The sequence below is a fragment of the Anas acuta genome, chromosome 18 (assembly GCF_963932015.1).
Source record: "Anas acuta chromosome 18, bAnaAcu1.1, whole genome shotgun sequence".
Lineage (NCBI taxonomy): Eukaryota > Metazoa > Chordata > Aves > Anseriformes > Anatidae > Anas > Anas acuta.
In genome coordinates, this window is record NC_088996.1 from 7,170,088 (window position 1) to 7,189,642 (window position 19,555).

Here is a 19,555-nt window from a genome sequence, read left to right on the forward strand (position 1 = left end):
AGCTGCCTGCTGCCCTGCTGCCAGCAGGAACAGGTGGCTGCACTGAGAAGCCAGGGAGAGCAGCACGTCAGGGTCTGCAAAGCCTGATGGCAATGCCCTTCTTGCAAGATACAGCAAAACGTCACTGGTCAACGTAACTGGGAAGCTTTCCTAATCTAAGGAAGAAGACCCAATATTTTAAAATAAGGGAAAGATTTACAGCAAAGTTAATTAAAAGTGAAATAGACTAAAAGTGAAAATTAAAAATGTCAAGTATTTTTCATTTTACTCTAGTTATAGCTTTAAGAGCTGTTGCATATGAGAATATAAGAATGGATTTCTTTTTCCCCATAGCTTTCCTGCAAACCATACCTTGAAGATCTTTTGCTAGCTTAATCTTTCTGTTCTTACAAATCCTTTAAGATATGAAAATGCCTGACATTTACAAGTAATTATTTATATTCAAGACTAAATACAAACCTGACAGTAAAAAATACAGCATTAGTTATTAACTAGTTTTGTTTTAAAATACTATGTCATAGTCACATAGCTCAGCTTTAGTGCACCTTTGCAACTTGTAAGGAAAGTAAATATTCTTCCCAGGCCTTCTAGTCACCATCTTGCACCATTTCCAGACTATCTCAGTCTTTGTGAAAACCCTGTCTTGCAAAGGGATCCTTTCATCCTACTCTGCATTAGTATAAATGCATCACACATTCACAAGGGTACACCTAAAGCTCAGCAGCTTTTTTTCTGTACTCTGGGAGTGTAGAAGAGTGTTAAAATAGATGTAGCAAGATGGTTTAGCTAAGTTCATCCATCACCTTTTCCTTTTCTCTTCCTTTGCACTTGTATTCTATAAAGCAATAATGGGATAATGCTAAAAAGAGACAAGCTTCAAACTTGGCTGAGATTCCAGCAAAGAACATGTTTATAAATAAACATGCATACTTTTGAAATTACTGTACACCCAATAATAACTACTGCTTAAATAGGATGTAGAGTCATTTCGAAACTCTATTTTTACTTCCAGTTTCAGCAAAGTCTTTTGTTTAGGTAGATCTCAGGCATAGGTTGTCTCTTCTTTTCAGGTAATCTTCGTATCATTCCCCTGATTTCTGAAGCTGATTTTGTATAAGGTGGAAGAGAAGGTGGTTGCTGCTTCAAAGAGTTTTCCCCTACATTTACGCTTTCATGCTGTGGAAGCATGAGTGCATGTCCTACTACGTAAGACACATGGGCTAGCTCAACGTGCAGTATGAAGTAATAAGCAGGATGGACACTACTGCGGGAAAAGAGTTTGGTTCAAAGGTAGAAGACATGCAGGGGAATAGGTCTTCTGGTTAGGCTCAGTTAATCCTCTCTTTTCCTCAAGACCAGCCTGTCCCCTTCTAGAAACCTGCCTTCTGACATGCAAGAGATACGCAGTTCTTGCGTCAGCCCCTGGTCTCTTAATCCTGAACTGACCCTGTTTAAACTTCTGACTACTTAAGTAGAATAGTAAGATGCTCATACCTGATGCACAGAAATGCAAAGTGACTGGTTTAGCAGAGCTCAAATAAACTGTTATGAGTATATTAGCTTGAAAGATAGCTTGAGGAGTTTTTTTTTGTGGTAATTGCACAGAAGCCTCTCATCAAGGAATGAACTGCTTGAATTCCACCTTACCTTTTGGACTCCTATTATACCACCACAGCCTGAGCATTCTCTAAAATTAATTCCTAAGGCAATTATTAGAACCAGAGAATTCGCTTCAAAAGGAAGTAAGTTGTCTCCCACTGCTAATTTATGTCTTCCCCTGTATTTTCTAAAATAGAAAGTAACACATTATAGGGCCTGTCTCCAGTATATGCAAGTCCACGCCTTAGTTAGCAGCCTTTATAAAACAGTGAATGGATACGCTTTTACTTTATTTTTTTTTCAGAAGTTCACAGGACTCAGACCATTGATGCAACAATACAATCCAATAAAATTTTAAACAGGCACCACTTTATTTCACTCTCTGTGCTACTGAAAGAGTAAACTATAAAGGTTATCTACAATGCAGATCCTTAAAATAATTTACCATTTTTATAAATATTTCTCATTCCTGAACATCTTTAAGACATGAAAAATATAGGATGAGAACAGAAGGTACTAGAAAATAGCCTTCCCCATTATTATAGAAACATCGAGGTAAATGGAATGGCACTGTAATGCAAAAATCTCAAATTGAGGAGGAAGAACAGTAAAACTGCAATATAAAAGGTAGAAAAAACATGGTTGAGATACTTCCAGTTAAAAAAAATAAATATTATAGACCAAAAACATTAAAGTATTACTTTTCATATATAATATCAGAAATATCCAGAACTATAGCAAAGTGTCACAAATTTATTGTTGTATAAAAACTGATTCAATCACAAATAATCAGGCTGAAGTCTTGCCAAATACAAAATGAAGTATAAAAATAGAACACAATATACAAGACTAGAAGTAGTTAAATATTACTGAAATCAAAAGTAACACTGGAATAATTGTTATTTACAAAGTCTTGCCTAATGTCCAAGTCCATCATGAACTACAGTAATCATTCCTCTACGCTTTTAAGATCAACATGCATATCAGCTGTAAATAATGAGTAAATTTGAAACCAATGTATACAAATATATGTACATCAAGGCATAGTGCTTCGTAAAGACTTTGCTACCCACTTGTTATTGTGAATGGAGTTGCTCAGTCATTTACATTTCACAAGAGTTATTGCTTGCTCTCCCTGCTCCCTCCTCACCCTGTGTTATTTAACATTTATGCAAATTCTGAAAGAAACAAGCTTCTTTTACTCAAGTCAGCTCCTGGTGATGGGTGAGTGAGGTATAAAAAAAAGAAACAAAAAAAAAAAACAACCAACTTTGCTGTAGAAGTTGTGAAAGCTGTCTTTTGTTTGTTTGTTTTTTAAAAAAAGGACTTCTTGCTACATGATTCACAGATTACAGAAAAAAGATAGCATGAAGTCCTGATTAATTTGTACATTTAATGTTCTAAATGCACTTACTAGACAAGCACCAACATTTCAGTTGTTAAAAGCAATATCATGACAATAGATATATACATTATTTTAAATACTTATAGAAATTTAATATACAAATGGCTCTGAATATACAATAAAATAATGTGTTTAAAAAAATAAATCAAACCATGGTGAGAAAACCACCATTAGGCACAATGTATTTCTGGTGTTAGCAATTTTAAGCGAAGTCTAGAGACAGACTGCGTATAATTTGTCTGGGTATTTCAAGATGAATTCCTTCAAGATAATGCAAGAACCTGTAAAAAAAAAAAAAAAGTAAGAGTAACTATAAGGGGGCAAAGTTATTTCCAAATTGTAGAAAATACTTCTATTTAGAGAGGCAATATCCACCTCTCTCATCTAGAAAGATTTTTACAAAATACTTTATTAAAATACAACTAACTTGTACACTGAAACATAGCAGGATTTAGGAAAACTAAAAAAAAAAAACTTACCTTCTTTTAGTCTTTCCTTGCTCTTTAATCTTCTCAGACCTACAAATACTGCGAAGAGTAGGGAGATATTCAAGTATGCTAGCTTGCTTGTTACCCAGGTTTAAAGGAGCTCTGGAAAATATAGTTCTGATGACTGCCAACCTCTTCTGTGCTTTTTCGTGAATGCTAAAATGAGAACAAAGCTTTATTGTTTCTTGTTTAAGAACAAGATCCCCATTTTGTTCTTTTAAAATCAAAGCCATTGGTTTAAAACTGTTAAAGATACTGGTGTCTGACACCAGTGTGCTTCTCAGTGGATTAGACACCTGCAATTTTTGATCATATGCTGCTTACACAGCATTTCAAAACTGCACTTACGCAGAAACACAAGGGACAGTAGTTTGTTTTGCCAATGCTCTTAGCTTAACTATCTAATCTGACAAGGTTTTCACAATCTAGTTATGTATGTGATGTTTAGTTTATCCATCAAACAACTGAGCGCATCTGTGGTCTTCAAAATAAAAAGCATCTTGTGACTGGATGTTCAGGAAAATAGCAGACTCAGATCCAATCTATAACTCATGATATATCAGCTAAATTTGGTCACAGATTAGACAGATCCATTTTGACATTACTCCTCTTGGTTCTTACTTACAAAAATGCAATAGCTTTGCTCAATTATGTTAGGTCTTCATCAGGCAACACCTACACCTTTAATACAAAGGGGCCCTGGATGAAAAATTGAGTGTCTGGTACTTGCAAAACCAATTTCAGTCCATCTGACTATCTTGGAAAAAAACACTCCTTTGTTCTCCTTTTTGGGGTGATGTGTATGCTGTTTTGAAGTAGACTAGATTAAGGTCACCATTCCTGAACAATGTTATAGTCGGGTTATTCAAACAAAGTCATTTTTCATAGCAAGTGCCAAGCAGTTAATTTAAGCTTACTTAGGTGAACAACTTACTCCGTTGTTCTGAGACATACTGAGAACATTCCTATCTGTATGAATTCGTACATAAAGTAACTGAAACAGTCCTACACACCGAAATGCTTTTCTTGACAAGCATATGCAGTGTGTTCCAGAAATATTTGTAAAGCCTTACCTTGGATCAGCTGACTGATTGAAGGATACATAATTTCTTGTGTTTGAGATATGCATAGTAAGTCCCTCAAGTTGATCACTTTCAGGTGTTTTACTGGAGCTCAAGGAGGTTTCCAATTTTTGGGAAATACTAACAGAACATTTCTTAAAACTGAGTGCTTCAATAGCTGCCTTTATTTCACTACAGCTCTGGGAACTCCACCAATCAGTATTTTCTATACTGAATTCATCACAAAGACCATTTTTGATTTTGCCATTTGTCCAATTAAATCCTTCATCTTTAGAAAACTCCAGTGGCTCCCTGGTGTTACTGTTTACACAACAATCCAAGAAAGACATGTTATCCACAAATTCAGTCAGTGAATTCAGACACTGACAAACAAGAGCAGATCTTTTATCATTTGCTGGGGTTTTATTTTTCAAGTCTTTTCCTTCGCTATTCATCATCAATTTTGTTTCCTCGCTATTCACTTCAGCACATGATGTAGAACTATCTGCTGGCAAACTTAAGAATTCAGCTGAATAGTTCAGTTCAGTGTCAAATAAGTCACTATCATCCAATATATCAAGCCTTTTCTTGTTCTTTGTCTTTTTAGATTTTTTTCCAGAGCAGTAGCTGTTAATAGATTTGCTTTTTGAAGAAACTATGGTAGTCCTTTCAAGTGTGGAGTTAGAGGCTTCAGACTGGTTTGAAAGATAATGCACTGGTAAAGGAAGAAGCAGTTCGAGATTACTGTATATAAAATCCACTGTCTTCAGCTGGAATTCTGTGAGAAGCTGTATCAATTTATCCCATTTCTCCATGGTTGTGATTTTCTGCTGTAGAATAGTTGTGAAAAAAGTATTACTAACTTTAATAATCATGCATTCAAGTGTTAAAAAAAAAAAAAAATACTACAGAAAACCTTATATTCCCATCTTTATACTTTGGAGGCAAAGGACTATTTGGCTTGCAGCAGACTGCCCCAGTTTGTATTTTGCTTTATTACTAGATCATACCATAACTTCTACAACCAACTTTTTCAAAAAGATTTGCTTTTAAGATACTATTCGTAGTGACAGTTACACAATTATCTAGTAATTATTCAAAGTATTAGCTTATCAACAAAAATACCTTAAGAAATGTAAACAAATCTTCTGAAGGCAACAGGATATTTCTAAGGCCAAGCAATGTCTCTACACAGCCTGTGTCGCATTTTGGAAACTCCTGAAGAGGTGCATCAGCCTGAGAAACTTCTATCTCTGAATCAGTAGCCTTTTCAGCATTAATTACTTGATCTGCTTTGTTCGTCTCATCTTCTCCTGCACAAAGACAACATGCTTCACTTGAAAAAAGCTGCATCATAAAATTACTGATTACCCCTTGGTCTCAATTCCTTTCACAAATACCGTAGCTGTTGCCTCTTGCTGCAGTTATGAATGAATATAGCAACAAAAATTGCCCCATTAATCACACCCATTTTGTCTCCTTAAGCGTCAATCTGCCCAACTCTCAGTTCTCTGCAAGCAGCCATTAGAAATTAGTCTTTTCTTCCTTTTATACTCCAGTAGTCTCTATCACACCCACACTTCCTGAGGACATTCTTCCTGTATCCTTCAGGCTTCCTCCTCCTTGCTAGCTGTCAATTTTTTCTTCTTTTTCCATTCTGCTTCTTTTAGGTAAGTTACCTACAACTTGATAAATTATAAAGAACTGCAAACTCTAAGCTGAAGGGAGACAACTACTAGGTCCCTGCTTTGTCCAGTTTTGCTACTCATAAGAGGACAGGGAGATAAAGGATAATGATGAGATGCAGTAGTAATCAAATTTATAAACCCTTGTGTATGCTAAGAGGTTTTGAAGTAGCAAAGAAAATAATCCTGACAACCCAAGACACCCACCTAAATCTCTACAAATCTTACAGAAAGTTACCATCTATTCATGCACTTTAGGAACGGTTTGATTTAAAGTCATCTTAAGATAGAAAATCTAATTTTTATTTTATTTTAAATAAAATCAACATACCGTGAAGTGCCAGACATTTGTCTTTCAAGTATCCACCTCCACTTTTAACCCAAAATTGTAAGAAGAGAACACTTTGTCTGATATCACAGTTATTTGTGGTTAACAAAGCAGCTAAATCTTTTACATCTGTTCGTAGATTCTCAGCCAAACACAGCGCTTGCAGATAGCTTGCAGCATTTATCTAAATCAAAGTTAGAAAAATGTATAAATAAAAACACACTGAAAACAACTCTTACCAGTCAGGACTGCAAAACCGAAGTTACTCTATTTATGCTTGATATATATATTTTAAACATAAAAGATTAGGGTTTATTAAATTAGTTACATTAAAACCTCAGCACAATTCTGTACCAGCTCCAAATAGTCCAAGTCAGATAATTAATTTGAGTTTAGAAAATTTAACTCTTAAAAAAAAAAAAAAAACCACATTCTGCTTATGTTCCTAAAACTGCATACAGCTCGTTTCTTGTAATTGTTGAGCAGGTGTTAACTATATTCACCATAAATATTTTTTTCTTTCCAATATGCATTTTCTGTTATCTAAAAGAATTTTAATTTTTGCATTAATACGTTTCCCTTCTCAAGAACTAGTTCCTTCTGATGCTCATATATTTATTTATTTTATAGAATACATAGCTGCAAGTATGTATTTGCTGTAACAGGATGACAGTGATAATATTAAAGGAATAACCAATAATATTTCTAGTTCTTTTACTTTTTAATGAACAAACTGATACTGGCACAGTCAGGCTTCAGATCAAGACTATTAGATATCTTCTAGGAGATTTCTAACCTGAGTTTCTAAGATCTGGTAAAGATGTTCTTTCTATAATTCTTTCAAATGCTAAATGGTTAAGATAAATAAATCCTCCAGGCTAATAATAAATTCTACGTGTAAATATGAAAACATATTACATACTCTCGCATACAGCCAAAACAGTCTTCTGTTAAAAGATATATTCCATCAGATAGATATAAACCTACACCAACATTGAAATTTCAAGATTAAATCAGCTGACAGCTACTTGCGTAGGACATCATCTACATTTCCAAGCATAGACTTACCAAGGAAGGAGTTCTAAAGTTGATTTCTTCAAAGTAGCCATCAAACATTAAGCTAAATGTTGGATCTAGATAAAGAGATATTGGTGAACTGTCATGATATGTTCAAAACAAATTATTTTATTTATCCATTAGAGTAAACAGTTGAAGCATCTTTAATCAAATACTTGAAATACTCTACAGTCTCTTAAATTTTAGGTTTTAGATCAACCATTCCCATTTAAATATTTGAATTCAAGTAGGTTTTTCTGCCTCTAATTACAGAAGCAAGCACTACTCACCATTAGTAGTAAGAATTACAGGTCTCTTTGCAGTTGCCATGAACGTCTTTATTGCACTTAGAAATCCTGCATCTTCATCAAATATTATATCTACCTATAGAAAACACAATGACATGCAAGATACCAATAGCTTTAGGAATAGCTACAAGCTGTAAATGCAGTCAAACTGTTAACTACAGAGTAAGACTGAACAATAACAGATTTCATTTGTGCACAAGTTCACAGAATCAAAGACTGGCTGAGGTTGGAAGGGATCTCCAGATATTACCTTGCCCAACTCCCCACTTCCCCGCAAGCTAGGTCACACAGAGCAGGTTGCTCAGGATAACTTAATAAAAAACAACATCCAGATAGCTTTTTATTATTTTTTAATAGAACTGCACCAGTGATCTGTAGGATCAGCCCACAGTTAGCAAACATCGCTATACTTCCTCTATTTACTTGAAATAACATTCCTGGCTGTAGCTTTGCATTATTGGTTTAAGACTCAACTACATTTGTATGTAAGACATTAAAGAAAAAAGAATTTAATGTAGGCTTAAGTACTTTACTGAGGTGCTAACAGTGCGTGTTTTAAAGTGTCATTGCAGGCAAGTAGTGCAAAACAAAAACAATACTTTTGACAGTCAAAGAAATTGAATTAGTAGAATCCTGCAAACTGTTCTAACAGTGAACAACTGTTGATAGACAGTATAGATAGTTACATTATCTTTTAACAAATTTATTCAAGTCTGGTTAATAAAACTACTCAGGAATTGAATTCATTTTTAAGAAGATGATAATCCTCACACTTCAATCCAACTACAAGTCCCAAGTAGGAAGGAAAAGTTAAATTACTTAAACAAAAAAGGGATGTATTGCTCACATCAGTAAGTTTCACCTGTATTTTACCTCTTCAAAAAGTATGAGAGATGTCGCGCTTTTTCTGTTGTGTTCTCCTCCTTCTACTTCTTTATTTGTTGACTTAATTTGAGCATCTTTTTCTTCAGATGAACTCTGAAGACTTCCTGCAGATTGATGAAGAACTGAGCGGAAAATGAAGGACTTAAACCATTTAATATGCACTCTAAGCAGTGGTTTACAAAACATCCTATGCATAAACTGCTTCAGAAAACATACACCAACATCCTTTTCAGATTAGACTCCATTGCCTCAGATCTATCCAGCTCTTTTGCTCACGTGCTCTCCTCCATACTGTTTTTTCAAAATAACTAGTTGTCCAAAAACAGTATTCCATTTCTAAAAACCTGAATTTACGACTACCTGATCCCATGAAAAATTTGGAAACACACCTTCCAACATTTGTGGTCTCAAACATTTTAGCATGTCTTTCAAAGTACTAAAATTCAGAGTCTCAAATAAAATACCAGAAAGAAACAACCCAAAAGCACAAAGAAACCAAACCACCTTTAGAGAGCCTACTGAACTTCAAATAGCCTGTACATTAGTTAACTGTCCTCTAACACAGAATGACAACTACTTCCTATGTAGGCAAGTGTATCAGAGACGCACTACATCATTCCTGCCAGCAGCTGGTGTAATAAATTCTATTCTTTTCTCCACATATACAATAGTGCAGTAGAGCTTTTCTGTCTCTAAAGATAACTACTAAATAGTGACACCTACCTTTATTTTTTTCTTGAGATGTTACTGTTCCATCATTACCTTTATGTTTGGAAGGCATTTTGAAATAATTTGCAAGTGTTTTAGGGGGCAAGTTTCGTTTTAATCCTGCTCCTTTTGGTGACAGTGGAGGTTTTCTTGGTGAAATTACTTTCTTCGGAGAATACATTTTTTCTGCAAGATACATTTTATATTAATCTTAAGCTTGAAATGTAATCTCAAACTGACAGTTCTCAAGCAAATGTAGAGGAAATTGCAGTTTTGCTTATAGCATATGACAGTTTTACTGTAACGATTTATGTATATTTTACTTTCCGTATGTCCAGGGAATGCTTTCTGTTCAACTTCCTATTAAGTGTCATACTGTTTAATCTATCACTACAGAAATAACCTGAGAATCGAAAGTCCATTTTTGAAAAGTCATTATAAAGTCATTAATTTGGTGTGTAGTTGTATTAACCAGGAGAGCACTTATTGCTAGAGGCCAGATGAACTGACATTTGTTATCTTCTTTAAAGAACTGATGTCTACATTTTTTTTTTTTATTTTTTTTTTAAACTCAGTTCCTAAAAAGACATATGTAACTATGAAACTTACTTGGTGACTTTGCACTGCTACAACTGTTAAAAAAGCAAGGCTTATGGGCATTAATGCCTTTTTTGTCCACTTGATGAGACTGAGTAGCTTCTCTTAGTTGAGACAGTACCTGTCTACCACTGCGCTGGCAAGAGGCGTTGACTTCAAATATCTGCAATGGCATTTAAAATGAATAAATAAATTAAATAGATCTCTTGTATTGCAAATGTTTTTATACCATTAATTACAAATAAGAAAAATAGCACCATCAAAAAAGCTCCACGTACCTTAAAACCAAGCTCCTGAGCACAAGCATACACTGCAGCAGTTTTACCCACTCCCGGTGGGCCAGTTATCAGAACTGTATTGCAGAGGCTGATCTCTTCCTCAATATCAGATTCATTACTTTTAAAATCAAGGCTGTCTAAAGAATCTGTAAAATTATTTGAAACGGAAAATATTGTTCAAATCATTATCAACTCATGTCATTGTAATGCCAACTTTAATGAGAAGCTACATATTATTTCAAACTATCAGCACCTTGGTGTTCTTTGTCCTCTTTTTCTCCTTTTTGATTTCTTTTTTCTTCCAAATCAGCTCTTTTTTTCCATTCTTTTAACCAGCTATAAAGGGAAGGAACAGAGAACAAAAACAACAAAAATTATTGCTGAATAAAATAGACCTAATTCAGATGAGACAGAACAAAACTCAAGGAAAATATGTGGCTGATCTCCCTCTTTGAAACTTAATGAGTCTCTTCCAATTAAAAAAATATGCAAGGTATGATTATTTTGTAAAGACCAATTCCTTCTTCATTCTCTGTTCTATTAGTTGATTAGTATAAAACCCAAGTCACTTAGCAAACCATTTAAACTGTGGAAAACATTTCATAGCATTGATTGCAAGATGCAACATTATATTTTGTGCAAGAGTCACAAGAAGAACTTAAACCACCATAGAAAATTACAAAAACACAAATAGATAAAACTAAAACCACAATAGATTACAAGGATTTAAATACTATATTACCATCAACAGTAGATGTATTGCAACGAGATCAGGCTTGGGCATATTTATAGTACATAGTATTCCTGTAGAAAGCACAGACAAGTACTGACAAGTTCCTATCTCTAACATGCAAGCATAAAATAACCCGACCAAAACCATTGATTTTTACTAGATGTATAAAAGCATTATTGTATCCTATATCATAGCCTCACATAGTATTTCTCATGTGTTAGTTTTTTACTATACAAGATACCAACTTACTTCTCTAAAAGAAACCATGACCAAAAAACTATCCATACCAACTGCTGATTTGTTTCTGCAACTTTCTTGAAGTCAAAGGACACAAACATATACGTTTTAAGTCTTACTCAAGCACAGTGTGAAATAATTAATAGTTTCTTTAACATAAAGTAGTACAATATTTTGAGGTATTTTAAGTATGGTTCTGACCTGTGTAGCCTTTCAATTTCTTTCCTGTTCCCTACAAGTTCACTGGAGTCTTGAGGCTGGTACTTTTCTGTCCAGAGCACGTCTTCCTTTTCAACACCTACAGGGAAAAAAAAAAAAGTGATAATTTAAGCATTATCCATTTTCTTGATATCTTGAGTATTATCCATTACTCAAGTCTAGTAAAATATTGAGACAAGACGGGATTTTTTCCATCACCATAGAAAGCTGACATATATTCCCTGAATGCGGAGAGAATGAAAACCAGACAGGAAACACAGATTTACCTGAAAGTGTATTTGGTTCTGATAAATATTCATCGTCTTCTATTATAATATCTGGTTTCTGGTTCTTGTTTTTCCCAAAGTGTGTTGGTTGTGCTGCATCTGCTTGTTTTCCTCCAGACACAGGAGCAGTAAGGTTCCTGGAAACTCTGGATTTTAATTCCTTCTCTGTACCCTCAACTTGTTTTCTCCTTTTCGATTTGTGGTCTTCTGTTTCTCTCCTTTTCCTCTTAGTTTCCTTCCAGTTCTCAGAATGTTTCTGAATTACCTCAGAATTTGCAGCACCAACTCTGCTTTCTATGAAGGAAAAAAAAAAAACACAAAGCCAAACAACATGAACACTCAGAAAAAAACACCTCTTTAAAATTTCAAGTTCTGTCCATTACAGCTGTACATTTGTTCAAGCCATATTTGAAAAAAATTGGTCAAGATAACCTAAAACATGGGGACCAGTTTTCTTCCAAGGACATTCATTTATTGTAATATTTCTGGAAAATTCAGCTTGCCTTCTTATGGGTGTTTATATATTTTATTTTTCCTATGTAGATTACTAACCTTGTATACTATTCTCAAAAAGCAATTGCTCCGTTTGTCTTCTCAGAAACGCATAAAGGTATTTTCTCACGGGAAATTGAGAGTTAGAAGACACAATCTCATCTAGTAAACCTTTCCTGACTGCATCAGGAAAAACTGATCGGTGACCAGAAAACTGCAATACAAAATAAAAAGCCACTTGAAAACGTTATGTAAAATAACGGTTTCAATTTTGCATAATTTAAGGTAATCTCAGGTCTTAACAAGGTAGCTACTGATCTTAACACAAAGCCTTGAGAATTGCCTAGCATTGCAACACATTAGGGGTAAAGTGCATGTGCACACATCCACAAAAGAAAATAAACAAGCAAACAAACAAACCTCCAGGACTGATACAGATTCAAACTGTACTTGTTTCCCCTCCCCCCCCCCCCCCCCAACATATTTCATACCACGTAGCAACACATTTCAATTTTCTTTTCATTTTTGTTGTAATAAGACCCTTCATTTTTAATGACTCACCATAGGTGCAGAACAGTTTCCAGTCAGTTCTGATTTCACAGTGGAAAATTCACCAAGTGAGATGATGATTTTTGTGACATCAGTGACCTCAGTGCTCAGTTTCTTTAACTTAGTTAATAGAGGACACAATGGTGATTTCAATTTCCACATTGGATGACCTGAAAAAGAAAACAAATGAAAGCAACAAAAAAGCATTAAAAAAAACAAACAAACGTGGTAACAAAACAGAGATACACCACAGACAAAGCCATCCCACAGTAATAAAGAAAGCTATAGGTGTAATAGCATTTGCTCATATCAAAGCCAAGCTTATTTAATTTACACTGCATTAGCTTCTTATCTTTGCTAATTCTTCCTCCCACAAGCAGAACAAGTTTGCACATTTTTGCATACATTTCTCCAGTACATTGGTCCCAGCATCTGCTTACTCTAAATAACTCTAAATAAATACGGCCTTTGCCTTCACCAGGTCTCTGTAGGACTGATGCACTCCTCAGGATTTTGTTTCTTGGTTTGTTTGCAAATATGAACCATTAAATGATTATTATGCCTCCTGGTTCTTCTGTAAGGGTGTGACAGAAAACACTGTAGCACACTCCCTCAAAGCATTGTCTTTGTCAGAAGGAAATGCCTTCTGGCCCATTCAGTCCAACATTATCTTTATTCTCAAAATTAGAACTTGAAAGACTAACTTGTTTGATTGAACATTAAGAGCATTGTATCTCTACCCACAAGTGTATACATTACTTTTACATCAGTTTAACTTGAAAATTGTTTATTAAGCATCTGACTGGAAGCGTGTAAGTTTTGTTTTCTTATTGCAATGCAAAAGAAGAAGGAACCGTTAACTATTCCAGTCATAACAGTAAGCTCTTTTTTCATTTCTGAATGGATTGCCCAAAGATTTACTTGAAGTCAAATACATTTATCAATAACTGAAAAAAAGCTTACAGTCATCCTTCTGCTGTACATGGACAACAGTCTTAAAACATGAACTTGCAAGAGAATATGCTTCTGTTGCTGCTGCTTTCTTTGCGATCTGTCTTTTCAGTAATTCTGGCAAACCACTCATCAAGAATTCACGTTTTGATCTGAACTGATCATCATCTTGAGAATTTTCCGATGCATCTTGGCTTTAATGAAAACAGAAATTGAAGAAAATCATTAGGACTACCTGGCATCTCAGGCGCAATCACATTCACTTCTATTCATGAGTTTATGCAGCCTGGAAGAACTGCTAAAGTTAATTTAAATGCAGTAAGTTAAGTTTTGAATTTTGTTATTAAAAATCTCTAATGCTAAATTTAATCTCTTGATATTTTTATTTTTGAATGCTATTTAGGATGTTTTACATCAGTCATCAGCTAGATTTTCAGCCATCTAAAATGGTTCAACTGGTTCAGGAACCAACTCTCAATAAAATTGCTCTTATTGTATCACATATCAATAAGCATTTAACTTTGTAGCATGAGAAAACGTTAGGGTCACCTTGAAATATATTTTGGTTCTTAAACAACTGCAATTTTGAAAACTGACCTGCTTTCATCAAAAATCACAATTGGTTCATCTGCAGATTTTTGAGCATTTTTGGCTAGGACTGAAGATGGATATGCCAGTTTTCCTTCAGAAAAAAAGGACAGCAAAAAATCATTATTAGGTTAGCGCTGTTGTACAAGTCTATTTCTCTCATAATGTCTCAATTGTAACTTGGCTTCCGTGTTTACTATCTATACATTCAATTTAATAACATAAGAAAAACTCCTTTTTCTTATGGAAAAAGATGAGTAAAGGAAAAGATTAGTATTTTATCACAATTCGTTAGAGCTATATTTCTAGTTATTTTATCACTGTATTAAAAAAATCCTTAAAATTGTGGAAGACAAAGCACAGTATGCTATTGGCAGTTATATCTCACTAGGTTTTAAAATAAATACAATTTTCCCTGGAAGGGGGAAAAAAAAAAAAAAATAAAAGACAAAGCAGTGCTTGTGAGTGAACAGTGCAGAGGTTACTTAGATCATAAAAATAAGAAGTGTATATTGCAATATTATATAAATCAAAAGTCGAATGTACTACAAAGGCAGATTTATAAAATAAAAATAGGCAATAAATGTCATAAAACAGATTTAATAAAACCCAATTACCTTTTGAGTTCTTAGAAGCCTTCACATTTCTAGACTTTTTCCCCAAGACATCATTTAAGCTCCGAAGATTCTTTTGCTTCACATCCTGCATTGTAGTAGTGGCATTACTCAGGCTTGACTGTATAGTTATTGCTGGTTTCTAGATGGAAAGCAGAGAAATTAATAAGGGAAACAATTTTTCTTCCTTCATTAAGGATACAATTTACTGATTGGTACTGAGGAAAGTGAAGAAATGCGTTGGAGAGCTTAGAAGTTACTAAATAGCATTTGTAGATTATGCAGCAATTTTGTTAGCGTTGCTTCCACAGAAGCAGCATATAGAATAAGATGCCCAATATATAAACAAAGGCCAGAATTACTCTAATCTAAGTTTAGATGTCTGCAACATACACACCTGAAACAGACAGGTTGCTGTCCATTAGGTAAGAGAGGCAGTCACTTCTGAAGCGTGCCCATCTGGTGCATTTTATAGAACTGCATTAGGATGAGCTTTCCAGTCCAAGTCCAGCAGTTGCATTACCTATTTGACATCCCCTGGACCATTTTATCACTATCTACCTTATTTGATACTTTAGAAGAAATGTTTGCAAGAAACATTTTTGCTGCTTACATGAGTTGTAAAAACCTGAGAATATTTTCCCCCACTACAAAGTACAGAGGCTTACTTCGTTTTCTTGTAATTGTTTCTTTTCAGCTAGAGCTTGCTGTCGAGATGAGCGCCTCACAGGAGTCGGTATGTCTTCGTTGACCTTTGATCTATTATGCCGTATAGCTTTTGCTTTCTCAACCAGCTGTTTTGCTTTGGATATGTTTTTAGAAGTAGAGCTTATCTATTAAAATATAAAACAATCAGAATATCTAGCAATTAATAGCAATATCTTTAAGTAATTATGTTATCTTTCATGCCCAAAAGCACATGATTTCTAATCAAAATTTGTAACGGTACGAAAGTGAAAGAATGGAAAGGAGGAATAAACTAAGAGGATATCAATACTTTTCAAAAGGGAGCCCTACAAGGGGATCTTCCAATTTGTTTATAGAACAAGTGAAATACAGGCAGTGATTTTCTTAAGCATCAGCTGTTCTGCTGCACCCAAAACATGAAGTCCCATCTTGAGAAGCTGCAGAACGTGAGCATACTGTTTTTTCAGATTTCTCTTTTCAGTTATGAAAAGCAGTAAATCACAGTAATATTCGCTTTCCACTGAGCTTCTAAGAATTGTCATACTTCATTACACTAGACTATTATGCAATACTGGATTTTAAAAATTACTTTGCATGTAGTAAATTACAAGATACTGAAACAAACTGTTACATACATTACCTTTATATTTTTCGAGTTTAACTCTTCATTTTTCGTTGCTTCACCTTTATTTGATTTCAGAGTTGCACTGATCCGCGTAAACCTCATTCTAATTAGGGAAAAGCATTAGGTGCTGTTATGACTTTTTAATGAAAGGAATGTTACTCTAAAACATCAGTTTCAAAAGACTTCAGAAATGTAGTCCTGCAAACATAAGCAAACCCCCAACAGCTAGTGTCCCCCTTCTCCCCCAAGTCTTCACTACAAGCACGTTTATAGTCAACTTTGGTTCTTCTGTATTATTAGCCAACACAGTCAGCATTCATGGAGCTGCATTACAGTTAACTCACAATTGTCGCTCTCTTACAATACTCGGGAAAACAAAAAAGCACAAAAAGCCAGACTATATTCTAAAATGTTTACCTTATTGGACTGTTTGCATCAGAGGGCACTGTAATCACCTCAGCCTTATACATGTTCTTTTTCAAGGATTGCTTGCTTGTTTTTGGTGTGGAAGTCTGTAAAGGACAGACACTTTCATCTTCAGAAGAGGCATTTCTAATTCTGTTTTTTTTAGGTGTAGCAGTTTTGGATGTGTCAGCTTTCTTCTGTCTCAAACTCCTCCTCAACTTGTTCACTTTTGGACTTGATGAAATTCTTACATCCAAGTTGTTTTCCTTTGTTTGAAGATTAGCTCCTGAATCCTTTTCTTCATTGTAATCACTAGTATTTAAGACACATTTTTCCTTTGCTTCCAAAGCCTTTCTTCTTCTGTTTCCCTTTTTCTGAAACTTTTTAGGTCTTCTGGTTTTAGTTCTATGGTTTTCAGAACAAGAATGCATATGTTTATCCACACAATCTTCTGGTACTCCACTTTCTAATTCCTTATTTGAACCAATGTCACCTTCAGATCCTTTTTTATCTTTTGAAGATTTTCCAGTTACTTGTTTTGATTTTCCAGGTGCCTTTTTAACTCCACTTTTTATTACATCTGATGTTGGTTGTCTGAATGCTTTCATAAACTGATGCCTCTCTTCCAGAGCAGATTTTGTCTTCAAAGGATCTGATCCTGTAGTCTCTAGTACAGCTAACTCCAATTCCTCTTCCTCAATGACAACATTGGATTTTCTTTTCTGAGTAACTTGTTCAGTTTGTTCACTTTCCAAAAGAGGTGGGCTACTTTCTTTTTCTCCTATACATCCTTTCTGCTTCAAAAAAATTGAAGCTATTTTCATAGAACCTTTTTGCTCCCTATTTAAAGAAGCTAATTTTGGGGGAACGGAATGAACTTGTGCAAGGACAGTTACTGTCCTAAGCGGTACCTGTTGAGATTCCTCACCCTTTTCAGGGTCACTAGTACTACCACTTCTGTCCATTTCAGTTGCTGTAACAGAATCATCCAGCATTGGCTTTGTGCCTTCTTCAAGATGATCTACGTTATGTTCTCCTTGACTCCTCAAGAAGTCCTCAAATGACACTGTTATTGTACTGCTATTTACCTGTGATGCCTTATCTGTATGCGTGTCAAAGCTCGAGTCACTAATAGTAATAGCATCACACTCCACTATTTCAGGAGATACCATTTTGTTGTCTTTAGTTTCCTTTTTACACTCTTCATTCAGCTGGTTTTCAAATGAAAGACTTTCAGACAAATCCACATATACTTTGTGCTTCCTTTTCCTCGACTTTCTTACCCTGTTTTTTACTGCATTTATTTCAAAGCCAGCTTTCTTCACACTTTTTCCATAGACGTCTGCATCTGAGAAGTTCTCACCTTGTATATTATCTTCAGCTGATTCTCCTACACGGTTTTGGTCAACTAAAGTACAGGTAGCAATGAAATCATCACTATCTTGTTTTATCTCTGTTGTTTCTCTGTTGTCATCGCAATTAGTTTCTATTGGACCTTCATTCTCAGGTTCTTTTATCTCTCTCAGTTTATTTAAGTTAACTCTCTTCCTTTTCCTCTTCAGCTTTGAAGGTGGTTTACGATGTGATTTGCAGTCTTTATCATCACCATCAAAATGTGCTTTATTTTCTCCAGCTACAGCTGGTACCGTAGCTTTCTCAGGTACAGATGTCTTTTTAAAATAATCCAGTATATTGTTGGGTTTTGGCGGTGACAACGCTTTATCCCCTGTTTTTGCCAACGGTGAGAAATACCTTGTGATTGTTTTGACAGAAGCATCTTCCTCTCGACGTTTCTTGCATGGCTACAAAAAAAAAAGTTTCATATTAATCTTAGTTTTTAAAAGCTAAGATGCTGTAAGATTACATAGAGCAGTACAGAATCTGCAGCACACATCTGTGATACTAGGACGTTTCTGGAGGACAGAGAACTCAAAGAACCCATGTCAGCCCCCTATGACTGTGTGCACATCAACTATATCTCCATTTTCAAAAGCTATTCCAGCCTGAAATACAGGAGCTGCTACGTCAGAGGTCACAGAATCATTAAGGCTGGATGAGACCTTCACCATCAGCTGCTGCAACCATCGCTACCACAACGCCACCCCTGAGCCATGTTCCCAGGCACCACGTCCAGCCTCGAACACAGCAGGGACGGCGATGCCAGGAGCCCCCAGGTACCACACCTGCCCTGGAAGGCCCCTTACACTGAGCGCCTCAGAAACTGAAGGCACCCAGAGGGCGTCCGCAAGGGCCGCGCGGAGCCCCCAGGCTGTCACCCCCGGCACCCCCCCACCCTCCCAGCCGCCGGCTCCCCGCCTCCCCCGGCCGGGCCCGGCCGCCCCCAGCTCCACCTGCCCGTCGCCGTCCTTGTCGGGGAGCGAGGCGGCGGCCAGTGCCAGCCTGCCCACCATGGCGGGGCGCGGAGCCCCCTCGGGGCCGGGCCTCAGGCGCGCGCCGTTGCCATGGGGCGGCGGGGCCGGGCCGATGGCGGCCGCGGGAGCCGGGCGGGCAGAAAAGCGCGGGCGGGCGGGCAGCGCTTCGGAGCGACCCGCGCGGAAGGCGGCGGCCCCGCCCCGCGCCACGTGACCCCGCCCGGCGGCCAACCGCCGCCCGCTCGCCGCCCTCACGTGGGCCCGGCGCGGTCACGTGGCGGTCGGGAGGCCGCGCCCCTTCTCCCCTCCCCGAGCCCGCTCCAACGGTCGGCGCCGCGGCCACGCCCCCTTCGCTCCCCGGCGGCCATTGGTTGCGCGCCGCGCCGCGCCCCGCCCCTCATAGCACGGCGCCCTCGGGA

At 36.6% G+C, this 19,555-nt stretch overlaps 1 protein-coding gene across 3 annotated transcripts; it reads right to left on the bottom strand.

The window, feature by feature from the left end:
* Positions 1-1,856: 1,856 nt before the first annotated feature.
* ATAD5 (ATPase family AAA domain containing 5) lies at positions 1,857-19,349 on the bottom strand. Of its 3 annotated transcripts, none has more exons than XM_068654984.1 (23): positions 19,116-19,349; positions 16,777-18,566; positions 16,375-16,462; positions 15,716-15,880; positions 15,051-15,189; positions 14,443-14,527; positions 13,858-14,039; positions 12,907-13,064; positions 12,406-12,559; positions 11,854-12,147; positions 11,570-11,666; positions 10,652-10,734; positions 10,399-10,544; positions 10,133-10,283; positions 9,539-9,709; positions 8,804-8,937; positions 7,913-8,006; positions 7,635-7,699; positions 6,570-6,750; positions 5,679-5,866; positions 4,566-5,380; positions 3,484-3,648; positions 1,857-3,285 (listed from the first exon to the last, which is right to left on the bottom strand). In XM_068654984.1, exons 1-23 carry the CDS (start codon positions 19,173-19,175, stop codon positions 3,207-3,209), a joined length of 5,484 nt encoding a protein of 1,827 aa, XP_068511085.1. In that variant the 5' UTR covers positions 19,176-19,349; the 3' UTR covers positions 1,857-3,206. The 3 variants fall into 3 exon arrangements, with proteins under 3 accessions (XP_068511085.1, XP_068511084.1, XP_068511086.1); XM_068654983.1 differs by having other exon boundaries at positions 4,566-5,383; XM_068654985.1 differs by having other exon boundaries at positions 4,566-5,383; positions 8,804-8,919; positions 19,116-19,348.
* Positions 19,350-19,555: the final 206 nt, after the last annotated feature.

Bases quoted from the DNA above. Each gene is read 5' to 3' on its own strand.
- ATAD5 (XM_068654983.1), bottom strand. From the start codon at position 19,175: ATGGTGGGCAGGCTGGCACTGGCCGCCGCCTCGCTCCCCGACAAGGAC. The intron at 8,938-9,538 runs GTAGGTGTCACT...TTTTCCGCTCAG, and splicing joins ATCTCAAGAAAAAAATAAAG to TTCTTCATCAATCTGCAGGA. The intron at 8,007-8,803 runs GTAAAATACAGG...TGTTTTCTATAG, and splicing joins CTCTCATACTTTTTGAAGAG to GTAGATATAATATTTGATGA.